The sequence below is a fragment of the Esox lucius genome, chromosome 16 (assembly GCF_011004845.1).
Source record: "Esox lucius isolate fEsoLuc1 chromosome 16, fEsoLuc1.pri, whole genome shotgun sequence".
In the NCBI taxonomy this organism is placed as follows: Eukaryota; Metazoa; Chordata; class Actinopteri; order Esociformes; family Esocidae; genus Esox; species Esox lucius.
In genome coordinates this window covers 11,387,311-11,410,392 of record NC_047584.1, presented here as the reverse complement: position 1 = coordinate 11,410,392, position 23,082 = coordinate 11,387,311, and the positions used below count along the sequence as shown (strand labels likewise).

At 42.0% G+C, this 23,082-nt stretch overlaps 1 protein-coding gene across 8 annotated transcripts in view; it reads left to right on the top strand.

The window, feature by feature from the left end:
• sema5ba (sema domain, seven thrombospondin repeats (type 1 and type 1-like), transmembrane domain (TM) and short cytoplasmic domain, (semaphorin) 5Ba) overlaps positions 1 to 23,082 on the top strand; it is a 155,299-nt gene that overhangs the window by 82,942 nt on the left and 49,275 nt on the right. For all 8 annotated transcript variants that reach the window (XM_010879736.5, XM_010879733.5, XM_010879732.5 and 5 more), the window contains 2 exons: positions 5,070 to 5,169; positions 5,531 to 5,576. In XM_010879736.5, coding sequence (XP_010878038.2) covers positions 5,070 to 5,169; positions 5,531 to 5,576 — 146 coding nt within the window. The remainder of the gene's footprint in view (positions 1 to 5,069; positions 5,170 to 5,530; positions 5,577 to 23,082) is intronic.

Here is a 23,082-nt window from a genome sequence, read left to right as displayed (position 1 = left end):
ATTTCTGTCAACATATAAAGGCACTTCTTGTCAGAAATCCTTTTAAGAAAGTTAACGAGGCTGTCAGCACAACTGACCACTTGGCAGGTTTTTCGAAGAGCTTTGACCTTTTTTTTGTAATTATAGTTTGGTCAAAGAAACGATATGTGATCTGTGAACCATTTCGGAACATGTCAAAATTAACATCACTTTCTGTGCCCGTGCAAAAGAACACCAAAGAATTTAACGTTGGTTAAATTCTTAAAGATAAATCTGTTGGACACACACATCAACAGGAAATATAGACCTGTTGCCCTTCATGTGTCTTTTGGCTGTGTGTGTGTTTGTGTGTCTGTATGTGTGCGTATGTGAGTGCAACATTCCTCTTTCATTGCGATGACCCAGAGGTTATCTACGCCTTCCTACACCTGCAGAGCTCACATGCTGTCAACACTACGCCCACTCACACTCTCTCTCCTGGCACGTACACACACAGCTCACTTGTGCACGCACACAAACACTGACTGCGTGTACACGTGCAAACAGATTCACATACACAAAGCTTTGTTTTTAGAACCTTGGGGGTCTCTTAACCTAACCCTATCATCTAACCATAACCATAACGTTAGTCTTAACCTAACCCTATCATCTAACCATAACATAACGTTAGTCTTAACCTAACCCTATCATCTAACCATAACCATAACGTTAGTCTTAACCTAACCCTATCATCTAACCATAACCATAACGTTAGTCTTAACCTAACCCTATCATCTAACCATAACATAACGTTAGTCTTAACCTAACCCTATCATCTAACCATAACCATAACGTTAGTCTTAACCTAACCCTATCATCTAACCATAACCATAACGCTAGTCTTAACCTAACCCTATCATCTAACCATAACGTTAGTCTTAACCTAACCCTATCGTCTAACCATAACCATAACGTTAGTCTTAACCTAACCCTATCATCTAACCATAACCATAACGTTAGTCTTAACCTAACCCTATCATCTAACCATAACCATAACGTTAGTCTTAACCTAACCCTATCATCTAACCATAACCATAACGTTAGTCTTAACCTAACCCTATCATCTAACCATAACCATAACGTTAGTCTTAACCTAACCCTATCTTCTAACCATAACCATAACGTTGGTCTTAACCTAACCCTATCATCTAACCATAACCATAACGCTAGTCTTAACCTAACCCTATCATCTAACCATAACGCTAGTCTTAACCTAACCCTATCATCTAACCATAACGCTAGTCTTAACCTAACCCTATCATCTAACCATAACGTTAGTCTTAGCCCTATATTCTAACCGTAAACATCTAATGCTTAGGATAGATCAAAACATATCCCTAATTCTAACACTAACCCTGATTACCCTAAACCAAACACGCAAGCCATAAATTACCTTTTTCCTTTTGGGGACTGGCTAAAAACCCTTTGTAGGGACTAAATTATAATTTTTTATTATATTTATCAATCTCTCTGGTTCTTTCAAGTACACATAGACCTGGATCACACAAACACATGCACAAACCAAACTATCACTCTGTCTGTATCCTTGCACGCTTTGCACGGCACACCATACTCCCCCAGACAGCCATGGCATCATTCTGGGTACACGTGATATGTTGTCCCCTGGGGAACCACTTTACCAAACTGCACTCTGTCATGTATGTTGCAGTGTGACAGTGCTCAGGGAATGTGTTGAGTGGAGGCTGTTATAGCCATGAGGCATCCCCTCCAGATCGTCTCTATTCTGTTCTGACTACCATCTTGAGAGTTGGGAGTTGATTGTATGAAAAGATTTACTGCACTAACTCTGTTGCTCTCTGCACAGTCCCCCCTTACCACATTGCTAAGTTTAATCTTCAACGCACTTTAGGTGTTTGGATAAGAATGTGAGAGAAATGTCCTCTCTTTCTCTCTCCTCTTCCCTCTCTCTCCCCTTCTCTTTTCTTTCCATCGTCTTTCTCTCTCCCCTTCTTTCCTCTTCTCTCTCTATCCTCTCTCTTCTCTCTTTTCCATTCGCTCCAGGTTTCAACTCTACAGGAATCACATTAATCACACTGTTTGACACAGAGATGTTTTGTTTAGTGCGTGTGCAGGTTGGGGGAGTGTACGTGCGAGTGTCTCAGGAGATACAGTATCTGCCCTGGCTAGTAGAGGAGCTATAGCCGGCTCTGTCCTATTTATTCAGCTATCATCTGGTTTAGTCTTAACAATCCGTCTCTATGATTAGTCTGCTCTTGTTTTGTTATGTCTTAATCAAGGACGGCCAGGATAATGTGGCCATATGGTGACAATCAATCCTACTGTAGCCTGTTTGTTTCCATGCGGCGGTGTTGTGAAAATTAGTGTGTAACGTTTGGTTTTTCTAAGAAAATTAAGGTTGAATATTTACTTAATATTTATTTCTTCACAGCTATGGATTTCCCTTTTTAAATTTGAAAGGGTTTGTATTTTGGTTCAAAATATCAGGAGTGAAATCAGTTATATTTATTTCTCATAACCCCTTCCACTAAGCCCTCTTTTGTTTCTTTAATCTTTCAGTTTTGTTCTATTTTCAAATTGAAGTGTTCCCCTCCTTTCCAAAATGCGCATTTTGTAGCTTTATGCTGTAAATAAACTGAGAATGACCACGGCTGTCTTTGCAGGGTGCCAAAATAATCACCATTCTGTGGGGAATATTTTTGTTTTTTAACTTTACAATTATGAATATTGTATGAATATAACTCTTTAAAGGCGTATCTGGCATGGGTTATGCTATTGAACACCCTACACACCAACTACGATGCTAAATCCAAGAAAACAAGAAAACGGCAGCCAAGTTGTGTTCTATAACATAAAAGTCCCAAATCCAATTCACCTTACAATCTCTCATGTGGAGAAATCCATTTAGTAGACCATACTCCAGTCACATGGAGATCAGCTGGGTCCTTTTGGTGGAGCATTTTCTTTTTGTGTGTTTTCTCTTCCACACTAAAGGACCTGCCACTCTGCCAGCACCCTGGCTGTGACTACGACGGAATAAATTGTTTTGATTTGCAAAAGCCAATGTCAAACGTCTCAAACCCCAAGCGCTGTAGGAGTGGTTGGGAGGGGTGGCGTATTCTCTGGTGGGGGTAGTTTTGACTGGCCGTCGTGTTGCTTTGGGATCAGTCGGCTTGATGTGGCCCTAGTCGGCATTGTCCCTCTCTGCTGGATCCACAGGGGGTTTGGGGCAGAGGAGGATGCCAGTATCTGGCCACAGTCCATCCACTCCCTCTCAGTCACTCACTCACTCACTGCTGCTGATCAAAGACCCATCACGTAGCATCATACACAGGACAAAAATCATTTTGGGACTCAACCCAAAGGTTGGGTTAAAACCAACAGTTTCCTGGTTTATATACAGGTCCCCCTGAAAGATGTGTCAAATCAACATGTTTTTGTTGTCACTGAACCGTGTTGTGAGCCGTGATACCCCAGCAGTCTTAGGCTTTTTCCTCAGGCACGCATGTACTGTGTGAGTTCGAGTCTGGCCCACTGCTCTTTCAGCAGGGACTCTCTTCTTTATTTTTCACCACTGTCTCTGTTTAATAAAAAAATACAAAATAATTACAGCACATTGTAGACATGCGTAAGACTCAGATTACAGGGAGAAATCAACACAAAATGACGCATTCTTATGATGTATGTGAGAAAAATATGTATTATTTTATTTAGCATTTTGTACAATAAATTAGCAAAGAAAAAAAAAGGAAAAAGTTGATTAGTAAACTTATAATGTAGCATACTATGAAAGTGTTCATTATAAACAAAAAAAAGTTACTTACTTGAAATAAACTAAAATATTAAAAATATTTGGGTTTACAGTGCCACATAGCCTGTTTACAGACCTGTCTTTAAACAGGCTATGTGGGTATGTTAGCAAGGCACAGAGGATGTGGTGTTTGGCCAATATACCACAGCTAAGAACTCTCCTTAGGCACGATGCATTGCGGGGTGCCTGCACACAGTGCTAAGCTGTGGTGTATTGGCAACATATCACAAACCCCCGAGATGCCTTATTGCTCTTATAAACCGGCTAACAAAGCAATTAGAGTAGTAAAAATGATGTTATGTCATATCCATGGTACAGTATACAGTCTCATATACCATGGCTAACAACCTATCATCATTCAGAATTCAAACCACCTATTTTCTAAACTCATGTACACCATAGTTACTAACAAATGAATGCATGCCTTTCATTTTGAGTGAATAATAGTGTTATCCCCCATTAATTTATTGGTCTGTCACCTAGTATTTGTCAATGACCCAGAAACATAGTTGTTGAATTATTTGCATTTCAAGGACTTTGGATGTTTAAAAAAACACTTTCACCAGCCTTAATTTAATAGTATTGCTTTACCTTAATATAGTGGTGTTAAGACATAAAAAGGACCTTTGTTTTATTTGCGACATCCGGCCTGTCTTAGCAAAAATATGTTTTTTCGAAGGCATGTGTATAATCTCTATGGATTATAATTACTGTCTGTGAGTTGGAATTTGTCCCTTGCTGTCAACAAAGTTTAAAAATATTTTCTATCCATCTCTTTTCATTAGGTTCCATGATGTCATCTGCACCCATCAAATTTGAAAAAAGATGGATGACTCTGTTTTCTTAGTTGCAACTAAGTGTAATACATTTTTCTGTAATCCTGTATAGTAAAGCTAAAGTTTCTGCAAGTAAAGTTTATCAAATATTTAACTATTTTAGTTGAGGTTGAAGCTAGATACAGCACTGACTAGCCTGGCTTATTGCTTTGCTAATTTGATATTTGAATAGCATTTTATTTTAGTAAGTAAACGAGTAAGCTCAGTAAACATGACAACACAGTAGAAAATTACTGACGACAGTGCAGAGTGTTATTGTCCTGGTTGTATGTTACTGACAGTCCCTGTGCTGCATTAGCTTCCTGATATTGGAGTGTTAGGAGGCTAATATAGCACAAAGGAAGAGATTTGCCTCTTAATAGGTAGTGGATTTTCTTTTTGTATTTGATTTGAGCTGTCTTTCTTCCTGTCTGCATGTCTTTCAGCCCTGAGTCCGTGGATTTCCGTCTTCTCCCAACCGGGCGTGAGAGACTATTCCCAGCTGACCCTTGATCTCATCAGGAATGAGCTGATAGTGGGCGCAAGGTAAGATTCTTTCACTTATCCCACATTTGTTAATGTATCCCTCATGTAAAACACCCCACCCAGCCATTCTCTTCCCTTCTGCTGAGAAGTCCTTGTTTTGGATTAGACATTGAGATTTTGCGATCATGTTTTACTTAGGCTTCTTGGATAGAGCCTGCTGTGTAATTTGGCAGCTGGACTATTTGAAACAACGTCTAGCTTCAGAGAGTTCTCATATTACAGCAAAGGATCAGTTCCCCGGGTTGAACTCGATGTAACAAAAACACAAAATAAATATAGCTGCCATGTTTATGAATTGTTTATTAAGTGTTTATAACTATTTCAAATAAATCATATTTCCTCTCTGTTTTTTCCTACACAGAAACGTCCTGTTCAGATTGAGTCTCAACAACGTGTCTTTGATTCAGGTAAGAACCCAGGTCTCACCTAGATGTCGTATCTCACTAGAGGGGAGAGGAGTTGAGTGTGATGAGTGACAGCTGTGTTTTAGGCCTGATGCTACAGCACCATAGCATTAAGATGTGTTGTGGATGAGAGCTTGTCCCCTCCCCCCAGACAAAGCGCTCTTTCAGAACGGTCACAACAAGGTGGCATAACATGTGAGCGTCTGCCGCCAGCAGGTCAAAGTCCCCATCAGCATGTCCAGTCTTTTGATTCTCTTACGTTGTGTCTGAACATGTACCAAGGCTGGAGTTCGTAGGGTTCACTTTAGTTTCGCCTCAGCGTTGTCCGCTTACTTTCTTTGCTCTCTGAAAATGGTTCATCAAACGAGTTCTTTCAACATCTGTACCCCACTTGCTTGGCATGCACACGGACACACACATATACGCACACATAAACACACACAGAAAGGCAGATCCATCTCCATTCTGTACTTACTGGATGTGTCGCTGGGCATGCCAGAGCCTAAATGGAGGACCACAAAACACTGTTGGTGCCCAGTAAAGAGCAGGAGGATTTGCCAGCATGACTAAACAGATGAGAGAGATGGAAAGACGCTGCGTCAAACTACCCTCCGTCTAATTCTCCTCCTGCTCCCCAGCTCCCCCTCCTACTCTTTCTGGCTGCTAGCCTGTTAACCAGGCACCACACAGCAGGAGATATCCGACCTGGTCCCGGGGGACCAGCCTAGCGCGGTCTGCACAATCACGCAGACCTTAAATGGAGGTCAGGTATTGAAATGGGGTGACAGTCAGTCTACATTACTCGCTGTCCTCTAGTTGAAACCAGTCATTGATTGATGGAAAGGTAAATGGAGTAAGTAACAGCCACAATGCAGTGTCCTGTGTTCAGTCAGAGCAGACCTATTCATCTCTTTTGAAGGCAGCCCAGGCTTTATCCAACCCATTATCACTGTAACCACATCCCTTTTCAGGGTCCTTCCCTCGTCCCTCCCTCTTTCTCTCTCTTTCTCTCTCCCTCTTTCTCTCTCTCTCTCTTGCTTTCCCCTTCTTTCTTCCTCCTCTCTCCCTCTCTCACACTTTCTGTCACTCCCTCACACCATTGCATACTCCTCTTAATCCTTTCCTCCCTCTTTCTCTCATTCCCCTCTCTCCGCCCATTCTCCCTCTCCCCTTCTCTCATTCCCCTCTCTTTTTCTCTCTAAAGCCTCCTTCCCACTGTCATTCCTCTTCTCTCTCTCTCTTTCTCTGAGGTCATAAGAGTCACCCCGGTGTGTTACTCTGCCGACTATAATGGAACAGAAAGAGGGAGAGCCAGCCCAGGAACAGAGTTCACCTCCCTATGCCAAGCACACAGCCCCTGGCAGGAGATGTCAGGAGGGGAGTAATAGCGGGACGGCAGAGGGAGGAGGACAGTCTTTTTAGCTCTCCCTGTTCTAAGCGGGGCCAGGATGAGGGGAGTGTTGATGTTGCCGGGCCTTTGAAGGAATGGCCAGCACATTTAAACAGGCACCTGGGAGAACACCAGCCATTGCCATTAGTGGGCAGGCAAGCCTGTGGTACAGAATGGAGGATGAGCGCAGTGGCCATCCAAGGCTATTGGTGAAAGGGTGAGGAAGGGAGAGAGCCAGATGAAATGAGAGAGGGAGGAGAACATAAGGAGTTAGGAGGAGAGGGAGAGAGAGGCAGAGAGAAATGTGAAGGGGTAGAGACAGGTAGAAACAAATCACGAACAAATCCTCTGGTCTTTATAGCCTTCAAGGCTTTCTGGCCAGCCCAAAACATACCTGACCCAGCAGATACTATGTATACAGGACACCTCTGTGGAAAGGCTTCAAAAGGCCTGGATGGATGTACAGCCCACCTCTCTGGCCTTAATAGAGGAGACTATGCTGCTGCCAAGCTGCAGAAATCAAAATAATCTTCCTTGATATCAATACTATGCTTTCTCTCCTTCACACACACACACACTTGTGTATGGGATGGGTGGGGTTACAGAGGAGAAACTCAAATAGCGTATTGTCTCACTTGGCATAATCACTTGGTGTCATCCAGTTAAAACTATCATAAATTGAGCCTATAGAGCTTGTAGACTGCCATATTGCCGCCTAAAGTATAAATTGTTTAATCTACAGTGCCACTGGATATACTGGATACTGGATATACTGTATCTCACAAAAGTGAGTACACCCCTCACATTTTTGTAAATATTTGATTATATCTTTTCATGTGACAACACTGTTTTCTACAATGTCAACTAGTGAGTGTACAACTTGTATAACAGTGTAAATTTGCTGTCCCCTCAAAATAACACAACACACAGCCATTAATGTCTAAACCGCTGGCAACAAAAGTGAGTACACCCCTAAGTGAAAATGTCCAAATTGGGTCCAAAGTGTCAATATTTTGTGTGGCCACCATCATTTTCCAGCACTGCCTTAACCCTCTTGGGCAGGGAGTTCCTCAGAGCTTCACCGGTTGCCACTGGAGTCCTCTTCCACTCCTCCATGATGACATCACGGAGCTGGTGGATGTTAGAGACCTTGCGCTCCTCCACCTTCCGTTTGAGGAGGCCCCACAGATGCTCAATTGGGTTTAGGTCTGGAGACATGCTTGGCCAGTCCATCACCTTTACCCTCAGCTTCTTTTGCAAGGCAGTGGTCGTCTTGGAAGAGTGTTTGGGGTCGTTATCATGTTGGAATACTGGCCTGCAGTCCAGTCTCTGAAGGGAGGGGCTGCAGCAATGTTGGCAGCACTCATACTTCTATTTCCCAAAGACAACCTCTGGATATGACACTGAGCACGTGCACCCAACTTGGCGAGGCCTGTTCTGAGTGGAACCAGTCCTGTTAAACCGCTGAATGGTCTTGGCCACCGTGCTGCAACTCAGTTTCAGGGTCTTGGCAATCTTTTTATAGCCTAGGCATCTAGAGCAACAATTCTTTTTTTCAGATCCTCAGAGAGTTCTTTGCCATGAGGTGCCATGTTGAACTTCCAGTGACCAGTATGAGGGAGAGTGAGAGCAATGACACCAAATGTAACACACCTGCTCCCCATTCACACCTGAGACCTTGTAACACTAACAAGTCACATGACACCGGGGAGGGAAAATGGCTAATTGGGCCCAATTTGGACATCTTCGCTTAGGGGTGTACTCACTTTTGTTGCCAGCAGTTTAGATATTAATGGCTGTGTTGTGTTATTTTGAGGGGCAGCTCATTTACATTGTTATACAAGCTGTACTCACTACTTTACATTGTAGCAAAGTGTCATTTCTTCAAATATTTACAAAAATTTGAGGGGTGTACTCACTTTTGTGAGATACTGTATGTAGATTATCCTGGACTCCGAAACCAGGATGAAATGTAAAATAAAAGCATGTTAATTCAATAGAGTACAGTATTGAACTATAGGCCGAACCTAGGCTTTACTGAAATGGCAAAATATCAGGTTACATTCAACGTCGAAATTATACAAGTGAGCAAATGTTCAATCTTCTACACCAAATAAAAAATGTTCTAGCCAATATACTGGACTATTTCTCCGCTCAACACACACATACTGATGGTGGACCATTCTTCTCAGGTGAAAGAGACTATCATCTGAGCTCTTCTTTCTGATAAGTTTCTAACTCAGTCTGTCATTGGGAAGGTGCAACAGAGAGGGGGGACGAGAATGTAGGGAAGAAGGGAGGAAATGAGGGAGGGAAGGAGGGTACGGGGAGAGAGGGGAGAGAAATAGACGCTGTTTCGTTTTCTTCTTTTATCTGCGTTCCTCTTTTAGTGTTTGTTTCTATTTGTAGATAGGCCAAATGTTCTCTTCTGTCACATCAATTCTGTAGCAACATGATAGAAAAGATTCTTAGAGTGTATCCTTTTTCAGTAGAGTATGTGTCTATTTCTTCCATATTCTTTTGTGTTTTATCCACTGCTTTATTGCTTTATAGAGTCACTGAAACCTATGTGTACAGGTTCAACAAGCTTTAGTTGCCTGATGCTTGTTTTCTTTCATTCTAAGGGAATGGTATGTCCACATCCTGAAAATTCAATAATCACTGTTCTTGTGGGAGTAAAGTAGTCTACTAGTTCTGCAGATTTTCCTCTTGACTCTTTTGAATGGGCTTTTTCTTTACTGGTCCTTGGGATCGGACCGGGGTCTTAGTATTTTTCCGTTAGCTCTAGAAGTTACTGCTGGCAGGTACAGTATTGGAGACAGAGGATGGTTGTCACTACTTCCTGCTAATTAGTGTAGTTTTTGGGCTCTGCATTAATATATCCAGGGGTGAAAACACATTTATTATCTCCATAGTTCCAGCCATGTGTGCTTGTGGGGTGTGTGGACCCGTGTAAACAACAGAGACTCAAACTGCTTCTTTATGTAAAAATAAAATACACTATATGGCCAAATGTATGTGGACACCTGTACTAATTATTGAGTTCAGGTGTTCCAGCCACACCCAATGATCACAGGTGCATAAAATCCAGCGCATAGCCATGAAATCTCCATAGACAAACATTGACAAAGAAATGGGTCGTACTGAAGAGCTCAGTGACTTTAAAGGTGGCACTGTCATAGGATGCCACCTTTGCCAAAAGTCAGTTTGTGACATTTTGGCTCTACTAGAGCTGTCCCGGTCAACTCTAAGTGCTATAATTATGAAGTGGGAGTGTCTAGGAGAAACAACAGCCCAGCCACAAAGTGGTAGACCAAACAAACTCATGGAGCGGGGCCGCCGAGTGCTGAAGTACCTATCATCTGTTGCATCACTCACCACAGAGTTCCAAACTGCCTCTGGAAGCACAACTGTGCGTCGGGGAGCTTTTATGAAATGTGTTTCCGTGACCTAGCAGCTGTACGCAGGCTTCACATCAAAATGCGCAATGCCAAGTGTCGGCTGGAGTGGTATAAAGCATGCCCCCACTGGACTCTTGAGCAGTAGAAATGTGTTCTCTGGAGTGATGAATCACACTTCACTATCTGGCAGTCTGATGGACGAATCTGGGTGTGGTGGATGCCAAGAGAACACTACCTACCGGAATGCATAGTGCCTGAAAAATTAAAGCTATTCCATACGAAACTGGCTCTAACCAGAATAGAAAGAGGAGTGGGAGGCCCCGGTGCACAACTGAGCAAGAGGACAAATACATTAGAGACTATTTTGCGAAACAGGCTCTCACTCCGCTTTCTATTCTGGTTATTGCCAGTGTCTGCTGTTCTGTCAAAGGAGTAGTACACAACATTATACGAGATCTTCAGTTTCTTGGCAATTTCTCGCATGGAATGGCCTTCATTGAGAGTAGGCTGATGAGTTTCAAAGTTCTCTGTTCCTGGTAACTTTTTTGCCTGTAATCAAACCCACAAATGTAATCAAACCCTAGGAGGAAGAGTATGTGAAAGAGGTGTTGGACAAAGAGGCAGAGTCCTCTGGCCGGACTCTGTACAATGACATTATGCTGAGGTAGAATGAATCTCTCATTGACTTTTTTTAAATTTTGCAGTTGCACAACATTCTTGAGTTTTTTGTAATGTGCCTTTCATTTAGAGTTTTCTTTGGAGTTTTCTTTAGTGGATTACTGTATTTTTGTGAGTAAGTGGGTGAGTGACTGACTGACTGTCCCTTAATAGCGTAGTGGTTAGAGATGCGGACTCTCATGCTGGGGATCATTGTTCAAGCATTGAGGCAGTCAAAGCAAATTAAGCATTTGGATTTGTTCAGGATAAACAAAATCTTTGCTGACAACCTTCAGAAGCTACATTATAGTAAGCCTAAAATAACATTGTTTATGGTAACATTGTTTCTGGTGGATTTCCGTACGCATCCGTGCATTTTTTTTGGTAATATAGACTAGATCACAACCCCTTGTGCAGTAATAGAGGAGGAGTTTCCACAATTCTCTTCTTTTTACTTGACGAAAAAGTCAGTTATCATCACCTATATTAATAGTTATTGTATGAATGTCATTCACGAATTAAAGAAAAACAAGCTTTTGTTGTGTCATGAAATGAAATTGCTTTGGTAGTGTGACATTGATCTTCAGTCTTGCAAACAATTGCTCAATTGTTATGACAATTCCCAGTAGTAAGTTATTTGATACTAGTAAGCCAATTACTGGCTGTTAAAACGGCCAAGCTTCATAGGTGCTATTTGTGGTGGAAGTAAACGTAATAACAAACGTTATTCAGTTTAGCATAATGCTTTAAGACAAATTGAGCTGAAATGTATTGACCGTAAGAAAATAAAAACTTAAACAAAATATTATTATTTTTTTTTTTTTTTAAAGTATGGTTAAAAACAATCATGAGAAATGTTAATTCAATCATGAAAAAAAAATCCTCATATAAAATATACGTTAAACCTTCATCAATATCTGTGTCTGTGACCATGGCAAGTGACGTCGATGAAACCTGTGAATGACAGTTTATTATTCAGTTTTAATGTACACATTTAGCCTAGCTTATACATTTCTTAAAGTTCTCCACAGATTGCATTGGGAAAGCAGTGCATGGAAAGGCTAATTTCCATAATTCAAAAAAGAAGCAAATGTGAAATAACATATTTGAACGAAGAAATGGTAAGATCAGACACAAAAATCAATTTAATGAGTTAAGCATAAACTTTTCCCACATTTTAGTAAATGTTTTACAAAATGATCTAATGTCAAGACGCTATCACTCAGCTTATGTCTAGCTTTGTGGCGTAGTGGATAAAGACACAGTCTCTCACATGGGAGACCCATGTTCAAATCCAGTGAGGGCAAAACATTCATCCCTTCTAATCACAGGCTGGCAGAACTAGGCTTGCCTTGTTCATTTTCTTGTGTATTGCAAAATACAATTACAAAATCTGTATCTACATGACCTGGATGCGGTGTTCTCAATTATTTTATGTAGCGTCTAATGAATGCTCCGTAGTGTTTTACTGGCTGTGTGTATGATGTGAAAGCATTGTTGGATTTTGAGAAGAGATTAAATGGTTTTGAGGCAAGTGTTTTTGACAGAAGGGTCAGAGGTTTTGTGAATGTAGTTTGAAGATTTGGTTCTGTGCTTAAAGTTTTGAGAAAAGTGGTGGTTTCATGAAATGTGTCTTACCAAATGTGAAAAACTGTATTTTAAGGACACAGCTGGGAGCTCTGCTGCTTCAAGTAAAAGTCCAAATAATTTATGATAATTAATGACCTATCTCATTTTCAATAGTGTTTTCTACCCTAATTCAACCATCTTGTGACACTGGGCCCCAGGGGTCATGGGCAGCTTTTCTTTGTCCCTACATTATCTTTCTTCTGCCTCGTGAATCACTGAATTAAATACATTCCATTCATACAGTGCAATTCTTATTAATTTAGTAGCTTGTAACCTCCATGAGCCAAGGCTTAATTGTCATGTCATATGTGTTTGTCATGTATTACCTAGTGTGGCACAAACTCAAGTTAGACCTGTTGTTTTCATCTGGTTTGTCAAACAGCCACTCCATAAGGGTCTCTCGTTGGTTGAACCTACCCATGTTTGTCCACTCAAAATATTTCCTGCATTGAACAAGTGTACTATGCATCCTCAATTTGACACATGGAAAGAAACATCTGTTACAAAAAAGCCCCTCAAAGTTATGATATTCCACAACTTCTTTTAGGTCCACAACACTTGTAGCCTGAATTGATGCTTCCAAGATTGCATGCACGCATCTCATAGGTTAGTAAAAAGCCTAAGGATGATGGTCACTGTTGTCTCAATACAACAACAGTCACCATCAAACGCTAACTTGTGGGTTTATACGCCATCAAACACACCATAAATCTCAATGGGGGTGAGCTCAAGACAGTTTTTGCACTAGTTTAACCGTTTGACCAACTTTTAGAAGCATTAGTGTGTTTGTGTGTATGTGTTTGTGAGTATGTGATAATGGAGTTTTTAATATGCAAGCACAAACGTCGTCCAAAACATTTCTTGGATAGTGTGTGTGTTATTTTTGTTGAGCAGGTCTTTACTAGATGAAATCAAACCAGTCATAAATGTATTTTACTATGCTGTACTTGACACTGCTCTGCCGGAATAAAATCTCCTCTACTGTGCTGTGCAAACGTGAAACATAGACTATTCCAGGTGCCTTTTCACCTTCATTTTAGTTTTTGCTTGTCGTGACTCTCCCTGTCCGAACTCTGTGGTCAATTAGCTTATTGACAAGCATCCTACACTGGTCTTCTTCAAACTGCCAGTAGCTCAATCATGCTCAATCCTTCATGTTAGAGTCCATGGCTTCATTTTGGTCAGGTCATCATACATCTCTTCAGTAAGTGGGAGTTATGTGCTCTGGGTTGACCTGTTAGGCTGATGATGTGGAAGAGGAGTTATGGGATAGGAACTTCCCAGCGGGGATAGGGATTGGGTGAGAGGTTTGGTAGGTCAAAGTGGGAGAGAGAGAGAGATCAAGGGGTGAGAGTGGCGCTGAAGGTAGAGGTGGAGGGGAATGACAGGACAGGAGGAGGGGAGTAGGAACATCAGAAGAACACAAGGTCCAACCGACATCAGACTTTCACTGGCCCCTTCACAATAGAGGGAGATGTCAGGTTTGTGAGCAGAGGTCTAAGATGTGTAGTGAGATGAGGGGGAGGTGGGGGTGGAGGGGTGTGCTGAGATGGTGCGCTGTTGTGCCAGTTGAGCAGGGTTGGAATGTAAACTGCCTGGGTCTGCAGGAGCATTTAACTGCCTGAAGGGAGTTACAGCGATCCGCAGTCTACAGAAACTCATACAACCTCGCACCATCTCTCTTTTCCACATCTCTTTATTCCTCCATCACCCATTTGTGTTTGTGTCACCCATTTTTAATATCGTTCGCACCCACTCCCTCCTTCCCTCTTCGTTCACACCGTACGTCTTCGAAACGAAAGGAACACACAGGACAGCCATGTGGAGGCTTCGCTCTGACCCTGCCAGCCCATTTATATCACAGCCCAAAAGACACTGCTGAATAATTTGATCCTATTCTGTGGGGAACTTGGTGGCTTGGTCTGTTTACAAGTCAAACTCCAGATGGCTAAGGACGTATTATTTTCTCAGCTTTGAGTCCATGCTCAAACTCAAGCTGTCCACTGGGAGGTCTGGGTTAACTGGTTCAGGGGTTCTATGTCCCATGTGACCGGGATCAAAATGTGAGTGGGATGTTTTCCCAAACATTGGTATGAAAAAGCGGTGTTCTCTCCTGAGACTCTCCTGGCAATGAGAGCACTGACGGACGATGGGTCGAATTTTGTCTGACTGTGGCTCGAATGTTGAATTGCATCATTCCATTCGGCCAAGTGTAGCAGCCGCAATTTCTGATGATTGTTTTTGCCCTCTGTGAATCTAAGGAAACTTTTGCAAAGATATTTTCTTACTTTCTCTTTCCTTCTCAAGAAATTATACAGGGTATTTTGCCCATTCTCTCATTCAAATGACCCAATTTCCTATAACCAATAACACAAATATCAGAAAGCCGCTTTATTTAGGTGAAGTGGGGAAGGAAGGCCTTCAGGTCAGTTTGGTAATCTTTTTTTTCTGTATTTCCCTCAGAAGGCATTTGAGTTTCTGGAATTAATATTTTAGAGCATCTTCACAAATTGGTAACCTTGTGCACAGACTGAGGCCCAGATCTGTCCACCATCCATAACCCTAAAGTAACTTCCCAGAGTTTTCAGATTTCCATAATATGTAACCTAAAATTACTTCAGTCAAGTAGATTTTCTTTTTGACAATTGTAATTACCTTTATTAGCTTCTCCGTATAGAAATGATGGGAGTTTCCCACCAACAGAATGGTTTGGGTGTAAAGACCTTCCAGTCATACAATTATAATATTTAGGATAGGTTGCTGATTAGCTTGCTCATCTTTCCCTAAATTGCTGAATGACCAGTTCAAACTCCTCGGGAGGATGACATTATCAAATATGAATACGTCAACAATATTAAAACCAAGCTTCTAAAAATGTTGGGACACTGTGTAAAATGGAAATAAAATCAGAATGCAAAGATGTGCAAATCATTTAGACGGCACTGCATTAGAAACGGACACATTTCTGTATTGGGAAATCACTGAAAGGGTTCTGGAACACTTCCACAAACCATTGTTTGTGAACATAGTACGTCGCTGCATCCACAAATGTAAGTTAAAACCCATGCAAAGAAGAAACCAGATATAAACAAGCTCCAGAAACGGCACCGCCTTCTTATTATTTCTGGGAATTGATGGATACCGCGTCCTCCTGACTAAAGAGGAGAGGATCATCCAGCTTCTTATCAGCACACAGTTCAAAAGCCAGCATCCGTGATGGTATGGGGGTGCATTAGTGCATCTGTGAAGGCACCATTAATGCATGGCTCTGTAGTAAAAGAGTCCGGGTGCTAAACTGGCCTTCCTGCAGTCCAGACCTGTCAGCCATTGAAATGTGCCATTTGGCGCATTATCAAACGAAAGGTATGACAAAGGAGAGCCCAAACTGTTGCACAGCTGAAATCCTGTATCAAGCAGGAATGGGAAAACATTTCACTTTCAAAACTACAGCAATTGTTCTCCTCAGTTCCTAAATGCTTACAGTGTTGCTAAAAGGAGAGTTGGTAACACAGTAATAAACATGCCCCTTTCCCAACTCTTTTGAAACGTGTTGCTGTAATCAAATTCAAAATGGGTATATATTTTTCAAAAGAATTTGCATTTCTCTGGTTCAACATTTGATATGTTGTCTTTGTACTATTTTCAATTAAATTTAGGAATTAAATGGCATTCTGGTTTTATATTCATTTTACGCAGTACCCCAACTTTTTTGGAAACAGGATTGTATTCGGGTATGAGATAACAGAATACTAACTTTACAACTTGTGATTTTCCAAAGGCAGTTACTTTAAGGTTTGGAGAACATATGGAATTGAGGAGAGATGAATGACAAAAAGGGCCTGAGCCTTATAGAAACAGATGACTGAGTCCAAAGGAATCTAAGAGCTTTTGTTTGTCATTGGGGAAAAGTTGTTTGTTTCACCTCAGGATGAATTGTGTTGGTCTGTGAGGACCAAGGTGAGGGAATTGGAGGTGACCTCTCTGGCCAAAAGGTTATGACCTCTAAATTACAGCTTCCTTAGCAATAATTAGTGTCTTCCTGTGTCAACGTCCTGGTCAACTGAGGTTTGTGGGAAACATTTCAGGATAGACGAAGACAACAAATTATTGTGTATTTTTAATATTAATGTTTGTAAACATATCAGGTTGTTTGTTGAAGGATGGGGAAGTGAAACCAGAAAAAAATATTATTTGATTATTTGGAACATATTGACATGAAGATGCAAATGCAATATGATGCCAGTGGGATTTCTTTCAAGCCAGAAAGGTGTAAGGTTTCAGAGTTAATAATATTAATAGTGTTACCCATAGACAGAGTATACAGTATAACTGAGGCTACCCTCCCCACTTGTCCTCATTTACAGTACTTACTTGTGTTATGAAGCTAGTTCGGAAGGGTCAACATGCTAGATTAATTAAATATGTTAATTAAATAATTAAATCGTCCCTGATTATATATTCGTAGTTCACATCCTCTAGTTGCCAGAGTAGTAAAACACCCAGCTCCATAACCCAACAGTGGATGAGTCATGGTTGATTTCTTTCATACTGCCTTATGATAAATTTTCCCGCTGCAATTTGGAGAGATTGATGTGTTCTTTGTCAGAATGGGAGGAGGTTTCACAGCACGACGAGACCATTGTATGTGTAGGTGTGTGTGCTCAGGGATGATCCATAATGGCCATGCTAAGAGAGGAGACTGGAGGAGGCTGTAGTGGGCAGAGAGGTGCTGTAACACTACGATCACAGGATTAAAGTCATCATTCAGCCACCCTGACAGGAGGTTGCACCAAGCCCACCGGGATGCAGGGGGAGTGGGGAGCCGCCGCTTGTCGGGTCAGTGTCCCTCCTCTGAGTCCCATCATCCCCATCTCTCTCATTTCCATCTCTCTCTTCTCCATTTCCCTCTCCCGCTTTCTCTTCTCTGTAAACATGCTGTCAGACCAGCTGTGGCACTTCAAAGACGGTCCCCTTTACGTACACGCAATCACGCATAAACAATCACCCACGGATACACACTTGGGGGGTGGGGGGGGGGGGGTTAGAGTGCCAGGCATACTGTAGGGATCAGTGTTCAGGGACAATGAGGCAGGGTCATTGACAGTCCTGTCACATCTGTCTTCGTGGCAGGGGAGCAGTGAGGGGGACTGGGGAAGGAGTGGAGGGATGGGATGATGGCCGACGGGACGCAAGCCTGAATGGGGGACTCTGTAAGGACGAAGTGGGGTGGGGGACTTGGGTGAAGTGGAGCAAGCAGGCTGGTACAGGCTGTGCTGAGATGAATGATCTGTATGCATTGTCTCTACACCGTTACAAATTTGTATGCAAACAACACTCTCTTACCTTCACATCAAAGGAGGAACAGGATGTCAAGCCTAGATTTTGAGGTTGAATCAAGGATATAGGTAGGCGAAATAGAAGTTAATTCATTTTGAGCCATCCCCAGACTAAATGGATTCTAAGAGTTATATCAATATGGATGGGTAAACACAGGCAGTTGCACAAGACTCGGGTTCTGCAGTTTATGAAAGTCATGGTGATTCATAAAACACAACACATATTCAGTGTTTCCTCTATGGACACATTCATGTAGCATATTCTGGAACCATAATGAATAGTCTATTTCATATGTCAGAGAGAGAGAGTCTTATCTAAGGAATGCCATCCGTGTTTAAGGAAGCACCGTTTCCAACTGTTCTGAATGTCCGGCTCACTGTTTTCTTTTTTTTTCAGAAGCGTTTCCTCACTCCCTGAAAAAATTGAATGAATTTGCCTCCTAAATATTATTTCTCTGCTGTAAAAAATTATGATTCCTCAATAATCTCGCTAATTGTATTTTCTATTTTATTTCCCAGTGATTTTTTTCTGTAAAATGTTGCCAAGGGCATACCAAGGCTTACTTATTGCCTCTGAAAGTGGAAAAACAGGCTAAGTGGCAAAGTTGGAGGAATGAGGTGTACTGCTTTTAGATTCGTTTTTTTGAGGCACGCAGAGCCGTTGCTAAAATGGGGAAACAAGAAAAGGAACCAGGCAAACCTAGTTCAGCCGGCCCACGATTAGAAGTGATGAATGTTGTTGCCCTCACTGGATTTGAACCGGGGTCTCGAGGCTGTGTATTTATCCACAACACCACTAAGCTACAGTTTGTTCTGAAATGTAAAACCAATTATTCGAAACTCTACGGTTCTCAAAACTAGTTCCCTACATTAACGAACATCCAAACCAACAACAGGTATCACATGGTTGATACAACACGTTAAATTAGAAAGAGATTACTGTAGGGAGCGATTGGGACATACTGCTTCATCATAAACTTGCGTCCTGACATTAGATAATTTAGTCACACATTAACATCACGCCAAGTTTGAATATTTAGCTAGACAACATAAAGCATTGTGTTAAATAGATTTTTTTTTATTATTAAGTTTACCTCCACCACAAATAGAATCTACGAACTGTATGGCTTTTGCCACTGGCCATTTTATTATTATTAGCCAGTAATAGGCTTACTGGTATATACTTACTATTTGGAATAGTCATAAGAATTGAACAATTGCTAGAACAACTGAACAACTTTACACTGCCAAAGCAATTTCATTTCATGGCACAACAACATTTGTTTTTTTCATTCATGAATAACATTGATACAGTAACTATCAATATAGGTGATGATAGCTGACTATAGGTGACGATAACTGACGATTGTCTCGTGTTCATCAAGTAAAGACGAAACAATTGTGCAAACTCATCCTCTTTTACTGTGCAAGGGGTTGTGATCTTTATCACCCCAAAAAGCATGCACGGATGTGTACTTAACAGTAAACCTATTATTTTAGGCTTACTATAACGTAGCTACTGAAGCTTGAAGCCAGCAAGGTTTTTGTTTATCCTGAACAAATCCTAATGCACAATTTGTTTTGAAGAATTGAGCAATCGCTAACGAGACTGAAGATTAACTTTACACTGCCAAAGCTATTTCATGGCACAACAATGTTTGTTTTTCTTTCATTTGTGAATTACATAGATAAAATCATTATCCATATAGCTGACGATAAATGACTTTTCCGCCTAGTGAAAAGATGAGAGAATCGTGGAAACCCGTCCTCTTTTACTGCGCAAAGGATTGTTGTCTATATTACCCCGGATGCGTACTTCGAAGATCCACCAGTAATAGTCGCAAAATAACCATAAACAGTTGAATTTTAGGCTTATTATAACGTAGCTACTGAAGCTTGTGAGGTTTTTGTCTATCCTGCACAAATCCTAATGCATACTTTATCCTGCCCGAGGTCGAGGATCGAACACCGGTTGCCCACATGGCAGTCCATGTCTCTTACTGCTACGCTATTTAACAAGGGGTAGTCACTCAGTCACTCAGTAAGAGATATTTGCTCTTCTTGGCCAGCTCGGCTTACACGGTCCAACAAAAAGAATCCAGTTCAGGGGCCCAAGCAGTGGTAGGGCCTTGATGCAAAGGGGCACAACTCATTCGAAGATTCGAAGCATCTGGCCGAAATCAATGTCCTTGAATCAGCCCTGGAAGGACATTGTTAATAGAGAGCATTGAACTCACAGATGCATCAGACAGTGCTGCTGCAACCTATTAACAAGTCAGTCCAAGTATGGAAAAATATACTGTCTTGGAATAGAAGCAACAACAACAAAATACGAACAAATGTGTTGTTTTTATACCTACAATTTTCGATTCCTCTTTTAAGTGACTTGTCATTTAACTTTTCTTGTTTAAGTGGTGCATTTTTCAGTATTTGTCATGGCTAACACAAAATATCCGTATTCAGACTCATTTGGCAGGGGTTTGAAACACTTCTATAAACAATCAAAACGCAGAGGTGGGATCATATTGGGGCAGGCGGAGGTTCAGTAATCAGGAACCCTAGGACACGGTGACCTCACCCCTCCACTGTGACCTTATCCTTACAATGTGACATCTTTCCTCCACTGTAACCTAATTCCTACACTGTGACCTCAACCCTACATTCTGACCTCCTTCCCTGTGACATCATCTCTCAACGGTGCCCTCATCCACACGTTGTCACCTCATCCATAGACTGTGAGCTCATTTATCCACTGTAGCCTCATTCTTCCACTTTGTTACACATACCTACACTGTCACCTGATTCCTCCTCTGTAATCTCATCTCTACACTCTAACCTAATTACGTCTGTGACCTTATCTCTATACTGCGACCTCACCCCTCCATGGGCCTTGTGGTATTCATAGTACATGGGCCCATGTGATATTTGTAGTACATGGGCCCTGTGGTATTCATAGTACATGGGCCCATGTGATATTTGTAGTACATGGACGCTGTGGTATTCATAGTGCATGGGCCCATGTGATATTTGTAGTACATGGGCCCTGTGGTATTCGTAGTACATGGGCCCGTGGTAGTCGTGGTGCATGGGCCCTGTGATATTTGTAGTATATGGGCCCTGTGGTAGTCGTGGTGCATGGGCCCTGTGATATTAGTAGTATATGGGCCCTGTGGTAGTCGTGGTGCATGGGCCCTGTGATATTTGTAGTATATGGGCCCTGTGGTAGTCGTGGTGCATGGGCCCTGTGATATTAGTAGTATATGGGCCCTGTGGTAGTCGTGGTGCATGGGCCCTGTGATATTAGTAATAGGCTTTGTTCCAGTTCGGGAAGAAGACAGGTACTCTTCTAAGCCTGTGGGATCCTCATAGACGGGCCTCATATGGTAATGACCTGAACAACGCGTAAACATCCATCACACACAAATGCACACACACCACATACACAACTGTCTAACAAATGTGTAAATGCGGACATCAAAATGTATTCCCCTTAACAGTTTTAGTAATCCTAAATCTTATCTTTTAACCATAACCTGTTCACACACACACACACACACAGAAGCAGAATACACTGGGATGGTGTCTAAGTGTTGTTTGTGTGGTTCTATTTGAAATGTTTGTTGACTGTCATGGTGGAGTAATGCCTTGATATGAGGATATTAAAATTTTTCTTTTTCACAGAGGCCTTGACTCTTATCTGTCCGGACTTTTAATCTGTTTTAGGTGTCTAATTGAATCACTGTAATGACACTCATTCTCTCTCTCTCTCTATGTATCGCAGTGTCTTTTTGTGTATGTGATGTTTTAAGGATAATGAGGATGTCTCATTAAAGTAAGACAGAAAGTCTTCCCCTCTCTTACTTCCACCCCTCTCTCGTCGTTCTCGCAGTTCTCTCTCTCTCTAATCATTGCAGTATGAGGAAGGTTAATTGAAAAGAGTCTCTCAGACATAGATAACAGCCAGACTCATCTCTCAGCAGCAGACAGTGTTTGTGTCCAAAACGGCACCCCATTCCCTACACAGTATGCAACTTTCGTCAAAAGAAGTGCACGGAATATGTAAGGAATATGGTGCCATTTTGGCCGCTAAACAGGGCTAACCCTTCTCCCTCAACGAGCTAAACACAGATTTATTGCACTAATCAATATGTCTCTTACTCTATTTACTTCTTCTCCCGCCGCTTGTGGACACTTTAATCTGTGTCCAGAATGAGGTTTTCTGTTTTCATGTCACAATGTGGTCCCCGTTGTGCATGGCAATGCTCCGCAGTTTGAAGAAGAAGCCAAAATGGCAGTCGTTGTTGCCGGGTCGCGCGCTGTGGATGCTCCTAGTTAGCGTTAATAGGGAGGGGGAGAGGAAACTGGAATGGCAGACTTTTCTTAAGTTTGCAGAGAGGTCCGTATTCACTGTAAGAGATTAGGGGTGGGGGGGGATAAGCATGGCAGAGGAGGGGACAGAGGAGGGGTGTCACAGGGGGGATATCCGTTGGCCATAATTCCTGCCAACTCTCCCAGCGCTAGTGGGTCAGGCCAGCAGCACCGTGGCTATTTTTAGTGACAGTGCGAGACAGAACACAAAATGCAACCCAGAAAGAGAGGGGGAGAGAGAGAGATGGGGAGGGAGAGAGAGGGACATCTTTCAGGCTCCTATATAAATGGCCAGAGTTGCCCTGGTAGCCAAGTGGTTGGTGTGTGTTTGTGTGTGTGTGTGTGTGTGTGTGCGCGCACTTTGCTGGGACTGGGCCATTCACAATTAAACCCAAAGCATGCAGTTTTAAAGGAATGTAACTGGGCAGTAGAGGAAAGACCGCGGCTCTGTGGGAACTGGATGACAACGCGTGTATGTGTGGTGAGGGATGATTGGATGACAGAGCACGCACACGTTTGTGTATGTTGGGAGATTATTGGCTTTAATGACCAAAGAAAATCCGTTAACATTTTAATGTCTCATCTGTTCTGTGTGCCTGTGACAACAACCAGAGTCCTGGTCAAATAGATGTCCTGAGCAGGGAATAGGGAGGTTTTTGAGATTCACACCTGGTCCTATCTGGCATAATTTCTTGGCTGGCCCACTCATGTTGATGCAATTTAGAAGC